Source organism: Chlamydotis macqueenii, chromosome 23 (assembly GCF_036417535.1).
Source record: "Chlamydotis macqueenii isolate bChlMac1 chromosome 23, bChlMac1.mat, whole genome shotgun sequence".
In the NCBI taxonomy this organism is placed as follows: Eukaryota; Metazoa; Chordata; class Aves; order Otidiformes; family Otididae; genus Chlamydotis; species Chlamydotis macqueenii.
In genome coordinates, this window is record NC_141578.1 from 5,093,616 (window position 1) to 5,110,990 (window position 17,375).

Consider the following 17,375-nt stretch of genomic DNA (forward strand, 5'->3'; position numbering starts at 1 on the left):
TTTTCTCTGGTGATCAAATAACTTCTGCCACCTGTTAATCTGTTCATACATCACCGGCGCTTGACAGAGCGAAACCTTGCAATAGCAAACACTCGCTTAAAAAAAACAAACAAACAAGCAAGTTGCAGTTAAATATTTACCGGTGGCAGCGGGAGCTGTGGGTAAAGAGCAGTAAGATCCCCCGGGGATGGAGCTGACGGACGGCGTGGTCCGAGGGGATGGAGGGAAACATGGGCAGTGACTGGCCCACGGCGGGGGCCTGGCCGGGGACCCCGACTTGCGATGCAGCTCCTGGCAGCTGGGGGTACGTAGAGTTTCTCAAGACCAGTTTCTCTTTGCCTTTAGAAAGTCCGGGGGGATTCACCGGGATGCTGGGATGTTATCTCCCCGGGAGAGGAGCCTGGGTAATGGAGATGTTCAAATGCCGGCGGGCACCGTCGCCATGGGTCAGGGTCCCCTTGAGAAGAGAGATCCCTCGCTCCCTGCCCGGCTCCAGCCAGGGAAGAAGAACAAGAGAGGTCGGGCTGCTGCAGAGCATCTCCAGCGCCAAAACGCTGTGGTGGTGTGAGAGCGGTGGCCCAGCGCTCCCCAGATCTGCTGTGAACCGCCCAGAGTGAGTCTGCAACTCTGTCGTTTGCACCCCGCCGTTACTAAGTGATACCGCAAGTTACCACTGACCAGAAAACTTTTCCGGAAAAAGGGCAGGTGGAGGCCCGTTCACTCCCCAGCAGACGCCAAGCCATGCCAGGCTCTGGGACCGTTTCCCTTATGATTTAAAATGTTTTAGAAGACTTTTACGTGGAAGCAACCAGAGCGCTTTTTGGGTGGCAGCCGAGTTGCTCTCCGTTGCTGCTGGGCAGAGCTCTCAGCCCTCAGGGACCGCGCTGCTCCAGCGACGCTCAGCTGCATTTTAGCACAAAGCTGCTGGAAGACAGCGAGAGGGAGAGTTGTCCGGGGGGATACGGCGTCCCCAGGCCCGGAGCAGAAGCGGTGGCAGAACAGAAGAGAAACACCCAAATATATTTAAATAAGCCAGTTGACAGAGAGGAAGCGTCATGGAACCTCGTGTGGGCTCGCTCCTGCCATCGCCATCCGGGTAGAGCGAGATCGCATCCGGCACCGAGCTGGCGGGCGCTTCAGCGCTGCCGGACCCCTGCGGCTGCACGGCCGCCGAAAATGCCGCTGGAACGGCCTTAACTCCTGCTCCCTCCAAGGCCTGGCGGCTCGGGTCCCGCGGGAAAGGGAAGGCGCGGAAAGCTCCGGTCCCCCAGGTAAAATGCCGACGGGTATTGCACCGCACCGGCCGTCGCACGCGGTGCCGTGGAAGGCAGAGGGGTCGTGCACGGGGACAAGAGCTGGGTTTGGTGTCCGTGTCCGATGGACGCCTGCAGGCGTGCATCCCTGCCAGCCTGCGCTTTAGCCTTAACCTGGGGCAGCAAGGCCTGGCTTAAACGGGATTAAAATAATACGAGGCGTTCCCCTGGTTTTGCTTACCTTTAGATTTAGCGTAGATGTCTTGCGTTCATTGCTCGGTAACCAGTTGAGTGGGAGCTCTTTACAAGCCTTGCTGGAGAAAGGGTTAATGTCCTGGGGGCTGGGGGGAGGGCGGCTCACCGAGCTACCTGATACACCAAAAAAGTACATGTGCTGCCAGCATCTTACGAGCTGTTATCTCCAAAATAGATATTTCAATACGCGTGTGCCTATCGCCTCTTCGATCTCGCCGTACCCCGTCTCAGCAAAGAAGCTGCCTGCTGCTGATATTTGGATTTGGGTCTTATTTTGCAATTTCCTTTTGAACAGCTCGTTTCTCAGATCGCTATCTGCGGCGCAGCATCTCCCGCGCGCGGTAGGAAATGAGCCATTTGAGGATGACAGCCATTTGAGAAGGATATTTGGGGACAGATCAGTTCAATAAGGCAGGGGGAAAATTCCAGCCAGAAGTGGATTTTTAGCTTGGCGTTTGCCAAACTCTTTGGGTAAGTGGAATTTCGCAGGAGGCCGGTGAGGTTGTTGGAAAAGCTTTTGATGAATTACTCTCAGAAATGTGTCACAGAGGAAATTATAGAATCTGATCCATAGGATGGATAATGTCTTTGCTCTATCAATCTGTCACTCTATCAATCATGCTATTATGGCTCCTCTGATCATCATATCCAAGCTCCAGGTGAAGATGACTCCCTGTGTTAGCCGTTTGTAGACAGTAAGTATATAGGCGCTGAGTAAAAATTTAAAGTGCTTTTTTGGAAGTGAAAGCTCACAAAACGAATGCCCCCGATCGCCGTCCTTTATGATAAATCTCTTGAACGTTATGGCCAAAAGTCCCAAGCCAAGGGGTCCCATTCAGGCGTATGCGTTTTCTGATTACAGCCTTAAGTCCGCTTACTTCAACAGGATTTAAGCGCTCACCTAAAATTAAATCCGAGGTGTTTCAAGTGTGGAGGTGCTGAAGGGCCTCCGACCTTTCTGGCTGGATCTTGGCTGATGCAAGAGCCCGGCACTAAACCCGTGGCCTTATTTTGGTTACTTTCTTATCACAGAATTCTTCTCTGAGGGTTTTTTTTTTCCAGATTATAGTTATCAAATATTTTTTCTGGCTTTAAAAGAAAAAAAAAATAAAGAAACGCTAGAGAGGATTAAACCAAAAAGAATAAATTTGAGTTCTTGTTGCTATCAGCGCCGCGGCGGAGCCCGGAAGCCCCAGCCGAGTACCAGATAGGACGGAGGTGGCAGGGTGTAAAACCGTGGAGCTCGGTGACAGCGGCCGGGAGAGGCCGTGGCTGCGTGAGGGGTGCGCACGGAAGGACTCGCACGGACAGTCGGAGCCTGGCGCGGAGGGAGGGCTGGGTACCTCGATTTTACGACCGCGGTGTCAGACCACCGCTTTCGAGCGGCGAGCCTGACCTTCCGTGGGTGCGGAGCAGCGTGAAGCTCAGTGGGACCCTTTCGGTTGGTTGCCACCAGGCTCAGCTGGCCCCCACCCCGAGACCTCCAGCCCTTCGCTGGGCGACAGCGGCCGCCGAGACGCCTCGCGGGGACCATGACCGCTTGCGAGTGGTGAGTACAGCGCGCCGGGGTGAAGGGCCGCACGTGGCCCCTCACAGCGAGGGAAGCTCTGAGATGGAAGGGTAACGCTGCCACGGGGAACGTTCCTGCTAAGGTTTCTGATGGCCGCGTGCCGTGCCGTGCCGTGGGTCCGGGAGCGGCCGTGGAGCACGGGGATGCTGCGGCCCCTCTCGTGGTGGCACCGCGCCTGCTTTTTGCCACGCTGGGGACAGTTGGGCATCGTCACCGGATGGCTGCGTTTGGCAGGCGCACGGGCACGAGTTTCAGAAAGGGCTTGTGATTTTGGCAGGGGCCATATTCGTAGCTTCTCTCTTCCAGCAAGCACTGCGCACGCCCCCGCCGGCAACGAGGCTCTCGAAAACCCTTCTTAAGATGGGCACCCAAAAATCAGGCGCAAGGAGCTCTAGTCATTTTCGAAAATGAAGCCCCAGATTTTTGCGCACGTGGCCTTAAAGACAAAAAGCAAAACCAAAAACCCTACCAGCAAACCTTGTTCTAAAACATGCTTTGCAGCAATGGCAGCCGAACAGTACCCGAAAGATTGAAAATAATTTGGTTTTTTCTTTCATTCAGACAGAATATTTTTCTCTTCTTCAGGTGGGTGCTTGTTGCCATCTCGGCTGTCGCCTTGATCCTGTACGCTCTCCTCTTGCTGACACTGTACATCATGCTCAGCAGGAAAATAGGTAACTTACAGCCGTGGCTTTCCCGGGGGTTGCCCGTTCTCGCTCGCAGTCGTCCAGTTCAGACAGCGGAAGTCTCTCGCCCAGAGCTTCAACATCCCCCGGGCCGGAAAGCACAGCCAAGTCCTTGTGCCGGGTCTGGTTCTCGGGTGCCGCTGCGGAGGGACCGGCCGGACCCGCGGGTGGGCTGGGCACCGGCGCGGGACGGGAACTGGTCGGGGCAGGGATTATCCGGGCCGGAGCAGTGATAGGTGGTGTGGGCAGTATTGGACAGAGTTATACAGCCTTTTGTTGTTCCAAAACCATTTTCTTTTACCGAACTTGTTGGTAAAGTGCTGGAAAAATGCCAAGTGAAGCCGTTTGCAAAATATTAATTCAGATAGAGCTACAATTTGTAGCCGGAAAATCTTTCACGCGAAGCTGCCGCCCACGTTTGTACGTAAACAAGCTCTGCCTGGCTCTGTGGGTCAAACGAATTTCGAACTCGCACAGGAAGAGGCCTTGATGCCGTGATTAACGCTGGAGCCTTTCACGGCAGGAGAACAGGGCGAGCACTTCATCGTTTCAGTGACTGCACTGATAGGTATTCGCCCACAATAACAACAATCGCCGCGCCGGTGCCTTGCGCCGGACTGGCTTTGCTGTGGGGCGGTGCCGGGGCTCGGGGAGCGCGTGGGGGTCCGCGTGGGGTGCGTTGGACGTGCCGGAGCGGGGAGCTAACGCGCCTCTCGGTTGCAGCCAGCCGTTCCTGCGGCAAACGGGCGAGCGGCAGCCCCGCGGCGCAGCCCCAGCAGCCTCCGACCTCCTCCGCGGGAGGGGAGGGGGCGCAGAGACCGACCTTCGCGGGTAAGGGGGTGCCGCAGCAACGGGGTCCTGTCCTGGCACTGGGTGTAACGCATGGCACTGCGGCTGTACGACTCTTCCTTCGGCGGCTCTGAGACCCTCACCTCCCGGGTTTGGGGTGGGAGAGGGAGCCGGTGGCCGCGCGAAGGGCCAGCACGGCAGCCGCCCGCAATTCCCGTTGCCTCCTGCCTCCGCGGGGCTTTCCCTGCCCGATTCCCCCACTGATGCCCTTTGGATTTCCCATTTTCACTCTCAAGTGCGTTTTCCTTTTCTCCCTGCTCTTTTTTTTTTTTTTTTCCCCTTTAACACCCGCAAGCAGCGATGGCGGTGGTAATATTTCCTTTTTTTAAGGGAACAGTGACACATCTTCAGAGACGTCGGAGGACTCGGACAGCAGCCCTTCCCGCCCGCAGGTACGGCCGTGGGCACAGAGCCTGGCTTCAAGGGCAAAGCCACCCCGGGCGGGTGCCGGTGCCTGACCCGGGGTTCGTGTCTGCCTCTGCAGGGCCCTCGCTCGGAAGAAGCCCTCAATTACACGTCCCTGGTCTTCTCAGGGAAAGGCCAGGGGCCGGGCTGCGCCAGGGACTACGAGAACATGAAGAGTGGGCCAGACTACGTCAACGTGGACCCCAAAAAGAGGAAAGTGGATTTGTGGCTGTGCTCCAGCCCCGTGGCATCCAAGTCCATCGAGTACACCGAGGTGAAGCTGTGACTCCCGGGATGCTGCTGGCGGGTCAGACCGCCGCCGGGACGGGGAGATGCCCAAAGCCCCCAGCAGCCGCGGGACCAGGGCTGCTCCTTCCCCTCGCCTCGGTCGGCGCCTGGCACGGGCTGACGCCTGCAGCTTTTATTCCTTGTGACACTCTGACCCGCCGATACAATTTGCTTGGTATTTTACGTAAATGCATCGCTGTTCCCGAAGGCGGCTGAGTGTGGGACGGCGCAGGGATGTGTTCCTCCTGCTCCCCAGTTTTGTGTGGTGGCCCTTTTTCCTCATTTTATGAAAGGAAGCGAAACATCTCCCCCTGCCCTTCAAAATGGGATGGAGTTCGGGGAGGGAAATGCAGTGCTCTTCAAAATACCCGCCTGAGCTGCCCGGCATCTCCCCTGAACCACGCTTTTTTTTTGCTGATTGCTGCCATAAAACACTTCTAAATACTGTTCCTGCACCGGCTTTGCCCTCGCTGCCCCACAAACCCTGGTTCATCGCCCTCCCCTGCACCCCTTTTCCTTTGATGCTCAAAATCTCTGCAGGTCCCCGTCACCCTCAGAGCTGCCTCGTGGGCGGCTGGACCCCCCGCCACGCAGCGAGGGGATGCCGGGGCTGGGGAAGGAGGGTGGCCCCACTGCGGAGCTTCGTCCCGCAGCTGAAAGCCGTGGTCATCAGCCCAGCTGGCAAAGAGCCGAGGGGCTGGCAGGGGCTTTATATCCCCCTCGCCATGGGGTGCAGGGTCTGGGCTGGCTGCTGGGCCCTCTGGGCTGTGAGGGGTGCAGGACTGGACTACAGGTCTCTGTGTGAGCAAAGGCAAGTCAAATCCCTTTGTTTGGGGGGGGCATTCCCTGTCTCCCACCTTTTGCTTTCCCTGCTTTGTCCCTGCACCAAATGCTCTCCCCACACAAGCAATGCCTGCACCCAGCAGAGCTGTGGAGGGGGGCAGGGGGGTGTCAGTTCTCTGGGCTGGGGCACACACACTCCCCCTCCCCCCCCATGACCTGGCCCCACATTTCACATTCTCCTGAAGCATTGCTTTAATTCCTGGGGGGCTCAAGAGTCCGGCACTGCAATTTTCTGTAACAAAGCTGCGCTGGGGGCTCTCCAGCTGGCAGAGATAAGCCTGGGACGGTGAGCTGAACGTGCTCGGGGGCCGTTATCATCTCGGGGGGGCTCCTTTCCCTGCCGCCTGGTGATTGCATCCATCCGGTCACCTTCATGCTCCTGGGGTCTCGGAGCCGGTGCCTGGCCAGCCCCCCTTGCTGCCCTTGCTCCGCCGCAGCAAATCCCTGCTGCAGATGCGGACCCATCCCTCCCGTCGCTCTGCGTTGTGTTACGTAGGATTTTTCAAGAAATGAGCTTTTGAAGCGTGAGGAAGGGGAACCAGGCAACAGCTGGGAGCCGTGTTAGGGGGATGGCACTGCCCCACGCGCATTGCAAGCGGGCTTGGCGGCGGTGGCTTTAATGAAAGGTGGTGAGACGATTGATTTGCTATTGATCCAGGGGAGGATGCTGGTTTTATGACCTTGTTGTGCAGATCAGGCCCAACTTGGAGGGCACATGAAGGAAAAATGATAAAAAACCCCAAACAGTCTCTGGGAAACGTTGCTAAAGGCCAGGAGAGGTGCAGCTGTGGAACCTGAGATGAGGTCAGAACCAGCAAGTGGGAGTTTCTGGGAAAATGGATTCAAATGCTTGGTGATTAAAAAGTGAAATTAATTTAAAACTTCAAAATATTTTACTCTTAATGTCTTTTTTTTTTTTTTCCTTTTACATATTTAGCCTATGGTAATAGCGGGCATAGTGCACCTTGTTTGTGGAGGAAGTGGCTGCTCTTACCTGCCTCGCTGGCGCTTTCCTCTCCGACAAAACGGCTTCTGGGAGACCCGCGGCACGGGGAGGGGGGCAGGGGCCAGCCTGGGACGGCAGGGCCATGGCTCGCTCCCGCCTGCTCCTCATCGCTGCTCCCGAGTTCCCTGAAGGTGCCTTGGAGCCCTGGGTGGCTCTGGCACTGTGATCACTGGGAAATTAGACAAAGGTAACACCAGTTTGAGAGCAGCTCTTTAATGGGACGCAGCAGCTGGGGGCTGTGGGTGAACCCGCTGGGAAGAGCAGGGCATGGAGGGAGGCAGGGTCTGCTTTGGGCAGGCTGGAGCTGGGCCAGGGCCGCTCTGAGCAGCGCTGACCCCGTCGAAGAGCCGCGTTGCGGACGCTCGCACCAGCGCCGTGCCGTGCCGCTGTGCGGTAGCGGGATGGCTGCGTGCAGCAGGAGGGGACGTTTCTGCCCCGTGGCTTTTGCTCCAGGCCCGTCCCCAGGGAGGTGGCAGGGGGTCCGGCTCCAGAGCCGCCTGTCCGCAGCGGGCCATGCCGCGCAGCGAAGCGGGGAGCGCGCGCTGTGCCCCTGGGTGTGGGGAAGCTGTGTCTGCCCTGGCCGCTCTGCCAGCAAAGCCCTGAGGGTGGGAGGTGAGTAACTGGCTTGCAGGGAGCTCCAGGGGAGATGTCGCCGCGTTGCCTCCTGCTTTGCTGGCACCCGTTAAACACCCGAAGCTCGGGTCTCTCCAGGATGGCGCGCGGTGCGGCGTCCCGTGGTGGATACCTGGGCGGTGAGGCGTTCCTGGAGGAGAGCAGCCAGGCAGCCAGAGGCTTCCTGACGTACGAGGGAGCTGGAAGCTGTGGTCAGGGAACAGCTGATGGGGCTCTGTCCATCTCCCCCGATGCGCCCAGCGGGTGCAGTGTGCGCAGTAGTGAGCACGTCAGGACAAGATGGACAGTGATGCTTTCTGGGTTTAAGCACTTGGCTTCCTGCAGAACGAGATGCTACCAGGTGGAGAGAGGCGTCTCTGCAGTGACTATGTTCGTGGTGGCAGCTGTCCTCAGCGGAGGGATGTGCCCGGCCACGGCTGCAGCCTAGAGCGTGCCCGACTCGGTCACCACCTCCTCGCAGGGTGGGTAGAAGTCCTTGGCGCTGGCCCCGTGCAGGGGGAGGCCGGTGGGGCTGGCGTGGTGGCTGTGGCTCAGGATGGTGGTTTTCCTGCTGCAGAGGCTCCCGGTGGAAGCCTGTCTCCGCAGCCCGGGCCGGCGGCCGCCCCGGCAGGACAGGCAACGTGCCGCGTCCTGCAGCAGGTGCCCGCTGAAGAACATGTAAATCCAGGGGTTGCAGCAGCTGCTGAGGCTGGCCAACAGCATGGTGATGGTGAAAGCCACGTTGGTGGACTCTGGGAAGGCAAGGGAGAGAGCTGAAACACCCTCCAGGCTGGGCAGGGTCCCAGTGCGCAATGGGCAGGGCCCTGGGGGCTCCTCCTGGCTCGGACACGTCCCCTGTCCTGTTCCCATCCCAACTGACCGGTGTTACATGGGCAGAGTCTGCAGCATGGCAGGCAGAGCTGGGCTCTAGCCTTGGCTGAGGGCTGCGGGTGGGTGATACACGGTGATGAGGATGCGCTTGTGCACATCCTCAGGGAGAGCACTGGGAGAGGAGACCCAGCAGCTTCTGGACCTTCCTTCAGCCTGTTTGCCGGCTAAAACATCTCCCAGAGGCCTTTCCGTCTTGGCTAAGGTTCCTTCTACCCACTAACAGGCTAGGAGGGCTACCGAAAATTTCCAGAAGAAGGCAGCCTATGAAATCAGAAATCCACTTCTGAAACTTGCACAGCTGGTGCGGGAAAAGCTGTGCGAGCACTGGGCTCCGGCAGCACGGCTGCTGTGCGAGGCCGTCCCGGCAGAGGATGGGAGCAGCAGGCACAGCTAGAACCGTCCCCGCAGTCCCCCAGCAGCTCCTGAAGCAAATCCCCCGTGAGGGGAGAGGCACATGTGGCAAAGACGTTCCCACACCATCTGTACACATCCCTACAGGTGTGGCCAGGAGCCGTTGATTTCCTGTGATTTTTTTTTTTTCTGGTGAAAGCAATGATTTGAGTCTGCAGCCCAGCATCCCCAGCGCTACTCACCATCGTCAGGAGCGTCCTCGTCCCACACCGACCACATCTGCATGCTGAAAAATGGTGCCCAGCAGGCGATGTAGGCCACCACGATGACAAAGGTCATCTTCACTGTGCGGATCTTGGCGCGAGAGATGGTGCGCACGCTGCTCACCCGTGAGGGCTGCCCGCTGGGGCACTGCCCGCTCTTCTCGGAGGAGCAGGGAGCGGGAGGGGCAGCCGCTGTTGGCCCCCCTGTGCCGGGGGTACCGCTTTGGGTCTTGCCCTTGAGGTTCTTGCAGATCTCGTAGCAGATGAGGCTGTAGCAGATGGTGAGGATGCCGACGGGCAGGATGAAGATGCACAGCGTGGTCCAGGTGATGTAGGCTCGGGCTCCCCACGGGTACCTGAAGTTTGCCCAGCAGTCCAGCACCCCCGAGCCCTTGCGCACCTCACGCAGGGAGAAGATGAAGACCTGGGGCAGGCTGAGCAGGCAGCTGAGCAGCCACGTAGCCCCGATCATCACGTAGGCTTGGCGGCTGGGCTGCTGCAGGGTGCGCAGCGGGTGGCACACGGCCATGTAGCGGTCCAGCGTCATCACGATGAGCATGTAGGTGGAGGCGAACATGCTCAGCACCTGCAGGTACTTGACCGCCCTGCAGAGCAGGTCCGGCCCCAAAAAGCGGTATGTCACTTCCCAGATCATCTGTGGCAGCACCTGGAAGAGCGCGACGCCCAGGTCGGTCAGCCCCAGGTGCAGGATGAAGAGATGCATCCGGCTCATCTTCTTCCTCAGGCGGTACATGGCCAGCAGCACCCCCACGTTGCCCACGGTCGCGATAGCCAGGATGGCGGCCAGCACCCCGATCTCTGCCTTGGCCAGCTCCTCATCCCGGGTGTGCAGGAGGGTCAGGTTGGGGTCCCCTGGCCGCACATGGGGGCTCAGCAGCCCCTGGCCGTGCCCAGGTCGGATGCTGTGAGTGCTGTTCCCGCCCCAGCCTGGCTCCATCCCTTTGGGAAGCTCTGCGGGAGCGCAGGCGGCTGTGGTGCTCGTCTCTGGCCTGTTAAACCCTTCCTGCCTCCTCAGGGCTGAGCTCGCGGGGTCGGTGCTGCCCCAGCTCCTCTGCCCGGGGCTGGACGTGCCTCCTCCTGCGGTCCCCACCCCGCTGCAGGCTGTCACCTCCTCTCCCTTGCGCAGCTCAGCATCTCGCTGATCCTGTGCTGCGCGGCTGCAACTCCCCTCTCTGGGCTGCTCTGTGCGAATATTCCCGGTAAGCACAGAGGTGCGGGAGCCCCTGGTTTAATACTTTCTCCCATCTGCACTGAACACTCTCAAATCCCTGTTTCTCCCCCAACCGCTCATCTTGCGCGTCCTCTCTCCCCCCGGCGCTGGTAAATTGAAGGGGGAAGGGGAGTCCTCTTTTTTTGCTCCTTCCTAGTGCAGCAAAATAACAGAAAATGCTACAGAGGCTGCATCTCTTTGGCCTTTTCATTCCAGGAATAGTAAAAGGCAGGTGAGCGGTGTCTGAGCATCCGTGTCTGTGTGGGAAGTGGAGCAGCCGTCTGCCGGCGGTGGCTCTGGGTCGCCGTGTGCGCGCTGCCTGCCCGGGTCTGGGTTTTATAGCCTGGCAGGTCCTCTCCCCGCCTGGCCCCAGCCTCCTGACTCCATCGCGCCGGCTCTGCTGCGGTGCCGAGCGCTGCCGGACGCTGCAGCGGACAGGTGAGAGCTGGTTCCCTTCCTGCCGCTCTCTCAGGGGCTGCAGTCCCTGGGTTTGCCAGGGGCTTTTACCAAACGTGATTTCTGGGCAAGAGCCAAGGGCTGGGAATCCTCCTGTCCTCATCCCCTGCATCCCCTCTTGCGCAGCCTGGCAGGGCTGGGGATGCTCTGCCCTGGGTTTGTGATGTCCCAGCTAGTCTGAACCCCCCAAATCTCTGCCCTTGCCTTCTCCTGGCCCAGCAGCAGCCTCTGTCCCGAGAGCCTGGGGATGAGGGGGAGAAGGGGGTCCTGCTCACCTGCAGAGCAGCCTCTGCCCCCGGGTCCTCACTGTTCGCCCCGTCTCTCATCTGCACAGAGCCTGGAAAAGTCCATGGACTGGGAAAAGCTGGAGGGGAGAGGCGAGATGAGGCCCCAGCAGCTGCAGACTTTGTGCAAAGGTGTGAGCCGGAGGAAAGGAGACAGATGACCAACGCCTGCAGCCGAAGGACAAATGCTGTGGATTGTGGCTGGAGATGCAGATGGAACCGGAGCGGGAACGCTCCCACGTCTGCCCTCGGCAGGGCTGCAGCTGAGAGGGGTCAGGGAGCTGCTTGCCTGCCTCATCTTCCCTCCCCACTCTTTTCTGAGCCTTCAGTGTCTCTTCCCACATGGGGTGTGATTGCAAAATATTTTTGTTGTGTCCGTATACAAATACACGTGTGTACACACACAGTGTCACTTTTGTTTTGCAACGTTCAGCATTTGTATTTCCCTGCTGGCTATTGAATTATGTCAATAAGAAATAAAACCACCCATCTATTGCCCATGTGTTTTTTCCCTTTTTCTACTGGAGAAGGCCAACAGCAGCAAACACAAACGCATGGACACAGGCTTTGTCCCAGCGCTTCTCACCGCAGGCTTTGCTGCTCGCAGAGCCTGCTCCGGTTCGCGGGCTGGGATATCCCAGTGAAGCTCGCTGTAAGGATGCCGGATAAAGACTTGCAAATTCCCTCTAATAACCACAAATGAAGGCAGTTTGTGTCTAATTAAAAGACATTCATCCTTATAAGAGACCCTGTGGATATAAAGCATCCGTGACAGGGAAGCCTGGCTGAGGCGCTGGAGTTAGGGACGGGAAGGTATTTCAGTGAAAAATGTGATTTTCTGGAGCTGTGATCAGACAGCTGATTTCCTGGAAGATTGATAGAGGGTAGTGCAAAACAAAAAAAAAAAAAACCCACGGAAAGCTAAGATGAAGGGCAGATTCTGCAGATAGAAAGAAGTATTTAAAGCGTTTTGAGGACAGACTCGGCTTTCACTGGCACTGGTTTGATTGGGGAGCAGCTCCCTCGGAGTCAGAGCTGTTACTCCAGATTTCCCTACGTGTGGTTGTGGGGAGAATACTCCTGCAAAGGCGCTTAGAGGAAAGTGAAGCTCATTCATGGAAGAAAAATGATCCTTGGAGAAGAGAACTTTGTTTTCTTTAGACAGAGAGATTATCACAGCAAGGAGATTTTTCAAGCAGATGGATTAAAAAATAAACTCGTTTTCTTTCACTGGTTTCCTGGCCACTCTGACACATCGCTAGTGTTGCCCGGCCGTACGTGCTTCGGTAACGCCACAGCTGGGTTCCCCAGCTCAGCAGCCCTGGAATGCCTCGCCGAGCGCGGTGCTGGTTTGTCTGGGTCTCTGGGAGACCCGGGAGGTGATGGCCCAGCTGTGCCCGGGCAGCCCAGCCCAGCTGCAGCTATTTAGGCTGTTCCCCATAAGCCAAGCCCTGGGCAAGCAGAGCCTGGAGGTGTTGCAGGATGAGGAAGGTGCTGCTGGTTTCTGGTAATGCATCCTTTTGTGCTACGGTGGTTTGTGTGCCCAGCGCGGGGAGGATGTGTGCGGTGTCGGGGTAACGCCTGGGGCTCTGTGCCACGGGTGGCAGGGTGACCTGAGCCCTGAAGTGCTGTGAAAACCCCTGTCACAACCCCTATGTGTCCTCCCTTCCCTCTGGGTGTGATGCCGAGATACAGGACCACGTAAGTGGATTTCTAAGCTCTTAATGTTTGGTTTGTCAAGGTAACACTGCATTACTTAGCTAATTTTTGGCAGCTGGTAGCACCAATACACCGTGAAGCACAGCACATAAAATGCTGTTTCTGTTACCAGCTGGCATCCTGGGTTCCTCTGCTGTGGAGTGCAGAGATTTTGTGATTGCTAAATCATTTGGCACAGTAGCCAGCTACTTTGCTTTGTGGGTAGCTTGCTGCTTAAAAAAAAAAAAAAATAGAATTTGTTGGCTTGGGTTTAAGCGCTGATTTGGCTCAGTCTTCAACATAAATGTTTTATTTGTGGTATGTGATGGTGTTAAACTTATATTGCTGACAGCACAGCGCGTGCTGTCTTCTGTCTTTAGCATTTAATCACTGAAATGTCATTTGTGGTTCAGGTCAGGGAAAAGCAAGATTTGGCCATTTTGCGCTGGTTCAGATGCTGTAAAATTAATGGTGCTGGAACTGCTTTATGGCAGCCTGGGATCAGCTCCCTGGAAGGCAAGAATGAGGGCTGGGAGTTCCCGCTATCTCAAGCTACATTTAATGCCAACTCTCTGTCAAAATTGAGTCATGAATGACTTCCCCTCCATCCCCTGAAAATATAAACTGCTGAGAGTTTCCAGTTATTAAAGGCTTCAGGACCTTCAGAAGCCTGGCTTGCTCTAGCCACTGACTTAACTCCATGTAGGACTCTCCATTTTTCTCAGACTTTGGGAGTTTGGAAGCTGAAAACTTGATATAATTTGATTTTTGTTGCTTGCAACGTCTATGAAGAATTCTCAGAAAAATGAACTTGAGGTGTCTGCCCTGTTAGGGAACCAAATTTCTCCGCAGTGTGGTCATTAAACAGCGGATGCGATTACAGGCGTTACTAGGGGTGCTGAAGGATTTAGCACAGCCCTGGTCCACTCCGATACCATGTGAAATCCCCAAAATATTAAACTCTCTCTGAACGGACACCCAGTTCGACACTTGCCCCGTGACTCCCGTCACTGCAGAGGGAGAACGCTCTGTCGCGCAGCTCTGGGAGCTGAAGGCAGGAGCTTCTGTAATTTGGAGGTAATTATCAGCCAGATGTGTCAGTCAGTCTCCTCTTTTCCTCCCCCCTTTCCTTCATTCAGTTTGTTGGGTTTTGGTTTTTTTTTTTTTTGCATTTAATTAAAAGCTCTGATCCTGTTTAATATTAGAGAGCGTGTCTGGGCACATAAATAAATATGCTAAACACATGGCAAACGCCCCAAAGCGCTGCCTGTGAGGAGCGCTGCTACGATTTGATTTTAATGGAAAAGCCATGGGAAGCTGTAAAAACTGGCAAGCAGAATAACAAAAGCTGACAGTGTTGCGTGAAGAACTAAATTTTTAAATATCAGTGCTCAAAAACATTGCCTTGAATGTAAACTTGGGGGGCCGAGCTGCTGTCTCTGGAGGTGCTGTGTCCGAGCTGTGGTTTTCGCCTCAGAGCATGGCTGGCGTCGTCCTCCACGCCGCTCCCGCTGTCTCTGCTCTCCGGGGACGGCCCTGCCCACCCAAACACCCCAAACCGTGCCCAGAGGCACGCGTGCCCCCCTGGCCTGTGCCGGGGGGCTGGAGCACCTCGCGCTGGCGCGGTCGCGGGGGGAGCCTGGGATGCCTCGCAGGCTGGTGGAGAGCACCGGGGGGTTTCTGTGGATAAAACAAACCCAGTCCCGGGGTGTTATTGCGGCTGATAACTCTATCACCGTTTACTTTCTCCTTGTTTTGCTGTGTCTTTTCATTTGACCCATATGTGTGGAAAGAGTCTGCTTAAGTAGAGGCAACTGCCAGAGGAAAAATTGAAGCTACAGGCGTCTTTCAGACAGCAAATTGCTTGTTTGTCATCCTTACCTTCTCCCTGTTGGTTTCCCTGTACCGCCAGAGATGGTTGAGTTTGGTAACTGTGAAATGCTTCAATTTCCTTCCCCACTCCCTCATCTCCTTTTGCCGTTATCGTCATTAGCGTTTAAAATCCAGACACAGCCGGAGCATTTACAACCTTAAAAATCAATAATAAAGAAACAAAATTACATTTCAAGGCTAGAAATAAATGGCTTTTTCTTGTCCTCTCCCGACAGGCTGCTGCGGGGAAAATACAGGTCTGTTAGCTCTGGTGTGGACAGGGCCAAGGCGGATAACGGCCGCAGCGGGGATGGGAGAATTCGCCGGGGTCGGAAATCCCAGCGGGGCAGCCGTGACAGCGCGGCTGGGCTGGGAAAGGCGCTTTCGGTCCTGTATTTCGCTTTGTAACAGCCGGGGTCTGATACGCGCCTGGGATTTTCAGGCCCTACAGGCTATGGACATGAGATGTTTTGTGTTATTTTTAATAAACGCCTTGCTAGGAAATTTGCGTTGGTCGCACGGATAGCTCCCAGGCTCCGGTCCTGAGCATGGCTGCGTGGGGCTGGATTTGCGTGGGGCTGGATTTGCGTGGGGCTGGGCTGGCAGAGCCAGCCCCGCGGGCAGCTCATGGCAGGGTGGTTGCTGGGGCTCCTTCGGGCATTGGAAGCAGCTTCAGCCCGCGGCACCTTCAGCATCTGCAGCCGAAACTGGGGAATGTGGTAGTGTCCGTGGGCACGGGGATGCCGGAGGCAGTCTGCTCCGGAGTGGGAGGGGAGCTGCTGCTCTGACCCCCTCCCTCCCTTTTGGGGCAGACAAAGAAGAGCGCAGGATTTAAAATGCGTTTAATTGAAAATCTCAGTACGAGGGGAAAGTGAACAAGACCCTTTCCGTGACCTCTGATGGCTTTGTCTACTCTTCCCTTTCCTGCCTGATGGCAACGCTGTCGTTATTCAGGAGCCATCGGCTTCCTGGGAAGAGAGGCATCAATCAGGGCTATGAAAGGAGAGGAGCAGCTGTTGCAGGACAATATATTAGAAAATGATGAATCACAGGAAAACGTCTGCGGTGATCGGCGCTCTCCCTGCTAAAGCAGAGTTCAAGGCTTCGTGTTAAAGGTTGCTCCTGCCTGCGTGATAGTTGGCTCCAGGTTATGCCCAGAAATGGGGAAACTTCTCTGGGGTTGTGCAGCTGCCTTGGTGGGACCACTCCCCACCGCGTGACATGCGCCGAGGTCAGCCCACACCGTTCCGTTAAAAATCGGGGTGTTTCTTGCCTGCCCTGACTTTGTTGCCCCGACAGCTCTAGAACTGCCCGTCTACGGCACCCTAAGACGCCGAGAGCCGAGTTCTTGGCCACTAGAAACACTGCTGCCAGACGTGCTGCCTGTAGAGAATAGGACAAAATAAGCCAAATTGAAGCGCATTATTGTAGTTTTGCTAGTAGTTTAGCCCAACACGCTTAAGAGATCAGAAGTGCTGCTGGAATTATGACCTTCAGCCCATCAGCTTGCATGAAATGTGGGCTGCTTTTTTTTCTCCCTTTTATTTTTCCCCCATCTTAGTGTGTGAAAATCTCCTAGGAAACGCAGCCCTAATGGTTTGCCTCCTCCCTGTGCTGCGGTTCTTGCAAATGAAGCAGAAAGCTGTGCTCTGAATGCGCTGTCTGGTTCTCCTAATTAAATGGCTGTGGGCAGAAGATCCTCGCAGTGTTGATGGAATTGTAACGCTGGGATGACGGCTTTGGCAATTTCTTGCTGTAGCCCTTCCCTTGCAGCTTCGTTAGCCCCCACCCACCGCCTCTTTGTCCCGTGGTTAGGACAGGAGTAGTTAATCCTCAAACCGCTCTCACCTCAGCTCTCTGGCAGGCGGGGCAGCAGGATGGAGCCCTCGGGAAGGCAGTTAATGCTGGTTAATCCCCTCCCGGTGTGGAGCGTCTGAGGGGAAGGTGATAAAGTACAGCGGCTGCACACGGCGTACTGCCCGCCTGGGACGGGGCGGCTGGGGTCGGCTGGGGCAGCCCAGGCCCCTCACCGGCAGCGCCCAGGCGAAGGGGCCGGGCCGGGCTCTGCGGGACGTGTTCTGCACCCAGCAGCAGCCCCAGCGCAGCGCGGAGCCCTGTTTTCCCTGTTGTTCTGCCCTGAGTGGGGTGAACACCCCATGGGCACCATCCCCAGTATGTGGGGCGTTGAGAGGATGCTTGTAGCAGTGTGAATTTAGGATTATGCCCACTAATGTTAGTGTTGTGGGTGGGTATGTTTGTCATCTAACTCGGGTGCATGCTCCAGTGTCCAGGGAATTATTCAGCTCCATGGGAAATGCAGTTTAAACCTCCCAGGGATCCATAGATAAACATCTGAATATTCTTCTGCATCTCAATTTTGATTTTTTTAACTTGAAATTCAGCCTCCGATTCCTTTTGGGCTCTTTTGGAGAACTGGCAGAAGCTGGTACTTTTGGTCTGGAAAGAAGGAAGATTGTCCATCTGTTTTTGAAGAGCTCCTTGCAGACCAGGACTTCTCTGAGGAGACGGCAGTTGTGATTAAGAACGGTCGGTTGCTTTGAT

The 17,375-nt window shown here is 56.3% G+C and overlaps 2 protein-coding genes across 2 annotated transcripts; one reads left to right on the forward strand and one right to left on the reverse strand.

The window, feature by feature from the left end:
* Window positions 1–3,012: 3,012 nt before the first annotated feature.
* RHEX (regulator of hemoglobinization and erythroid cell expansion) lies at window positions 3,013–6,089 on the forward strand. Its single transcript, XM_086765750.1, has 5 exons — window positions 3,013–3,057; window positions 3,664–3,752; window positions 4,488–4,595; window positions 4,944–5,005; window positions 5,098–6,089. The coding sequence occupies exons 1-5, from the start codon at window positions 3,041–3,043 to the stop codon at window positions 5,302–5,304; spliced, it is 483 nt and encodes a 160-aa protein (XP_086621876.1). The 5' UTR covers window positions 3,013–3,040; the 3' UTR covers window positions 5,305–6,089.
* A 2,122-nt stretch (window positions 6,090–8,211) lies between these two features.
* AVPR1B (arginine vasopressin receptor 1B) lies at window positions 8,212–10,230 on the reverse strand. Its single transcript, XM_086765715.1, has 2 exons — window positions 9,252–10,230; window positions 8,212–8,519 (listed from the first exon to the last, which is right to left on the reverse strand). The coding sequence occupies exons 1-2, from the start codon at window positions 10,228–10,230 to the stop codon at window positions 8,212–8,214; spliced, it is 1,287 nt and encodes a 428-aa protein (XP_086621841.1).
* Window positions 10,231–17,375: the final 7,145 nt, after the last annotated feature.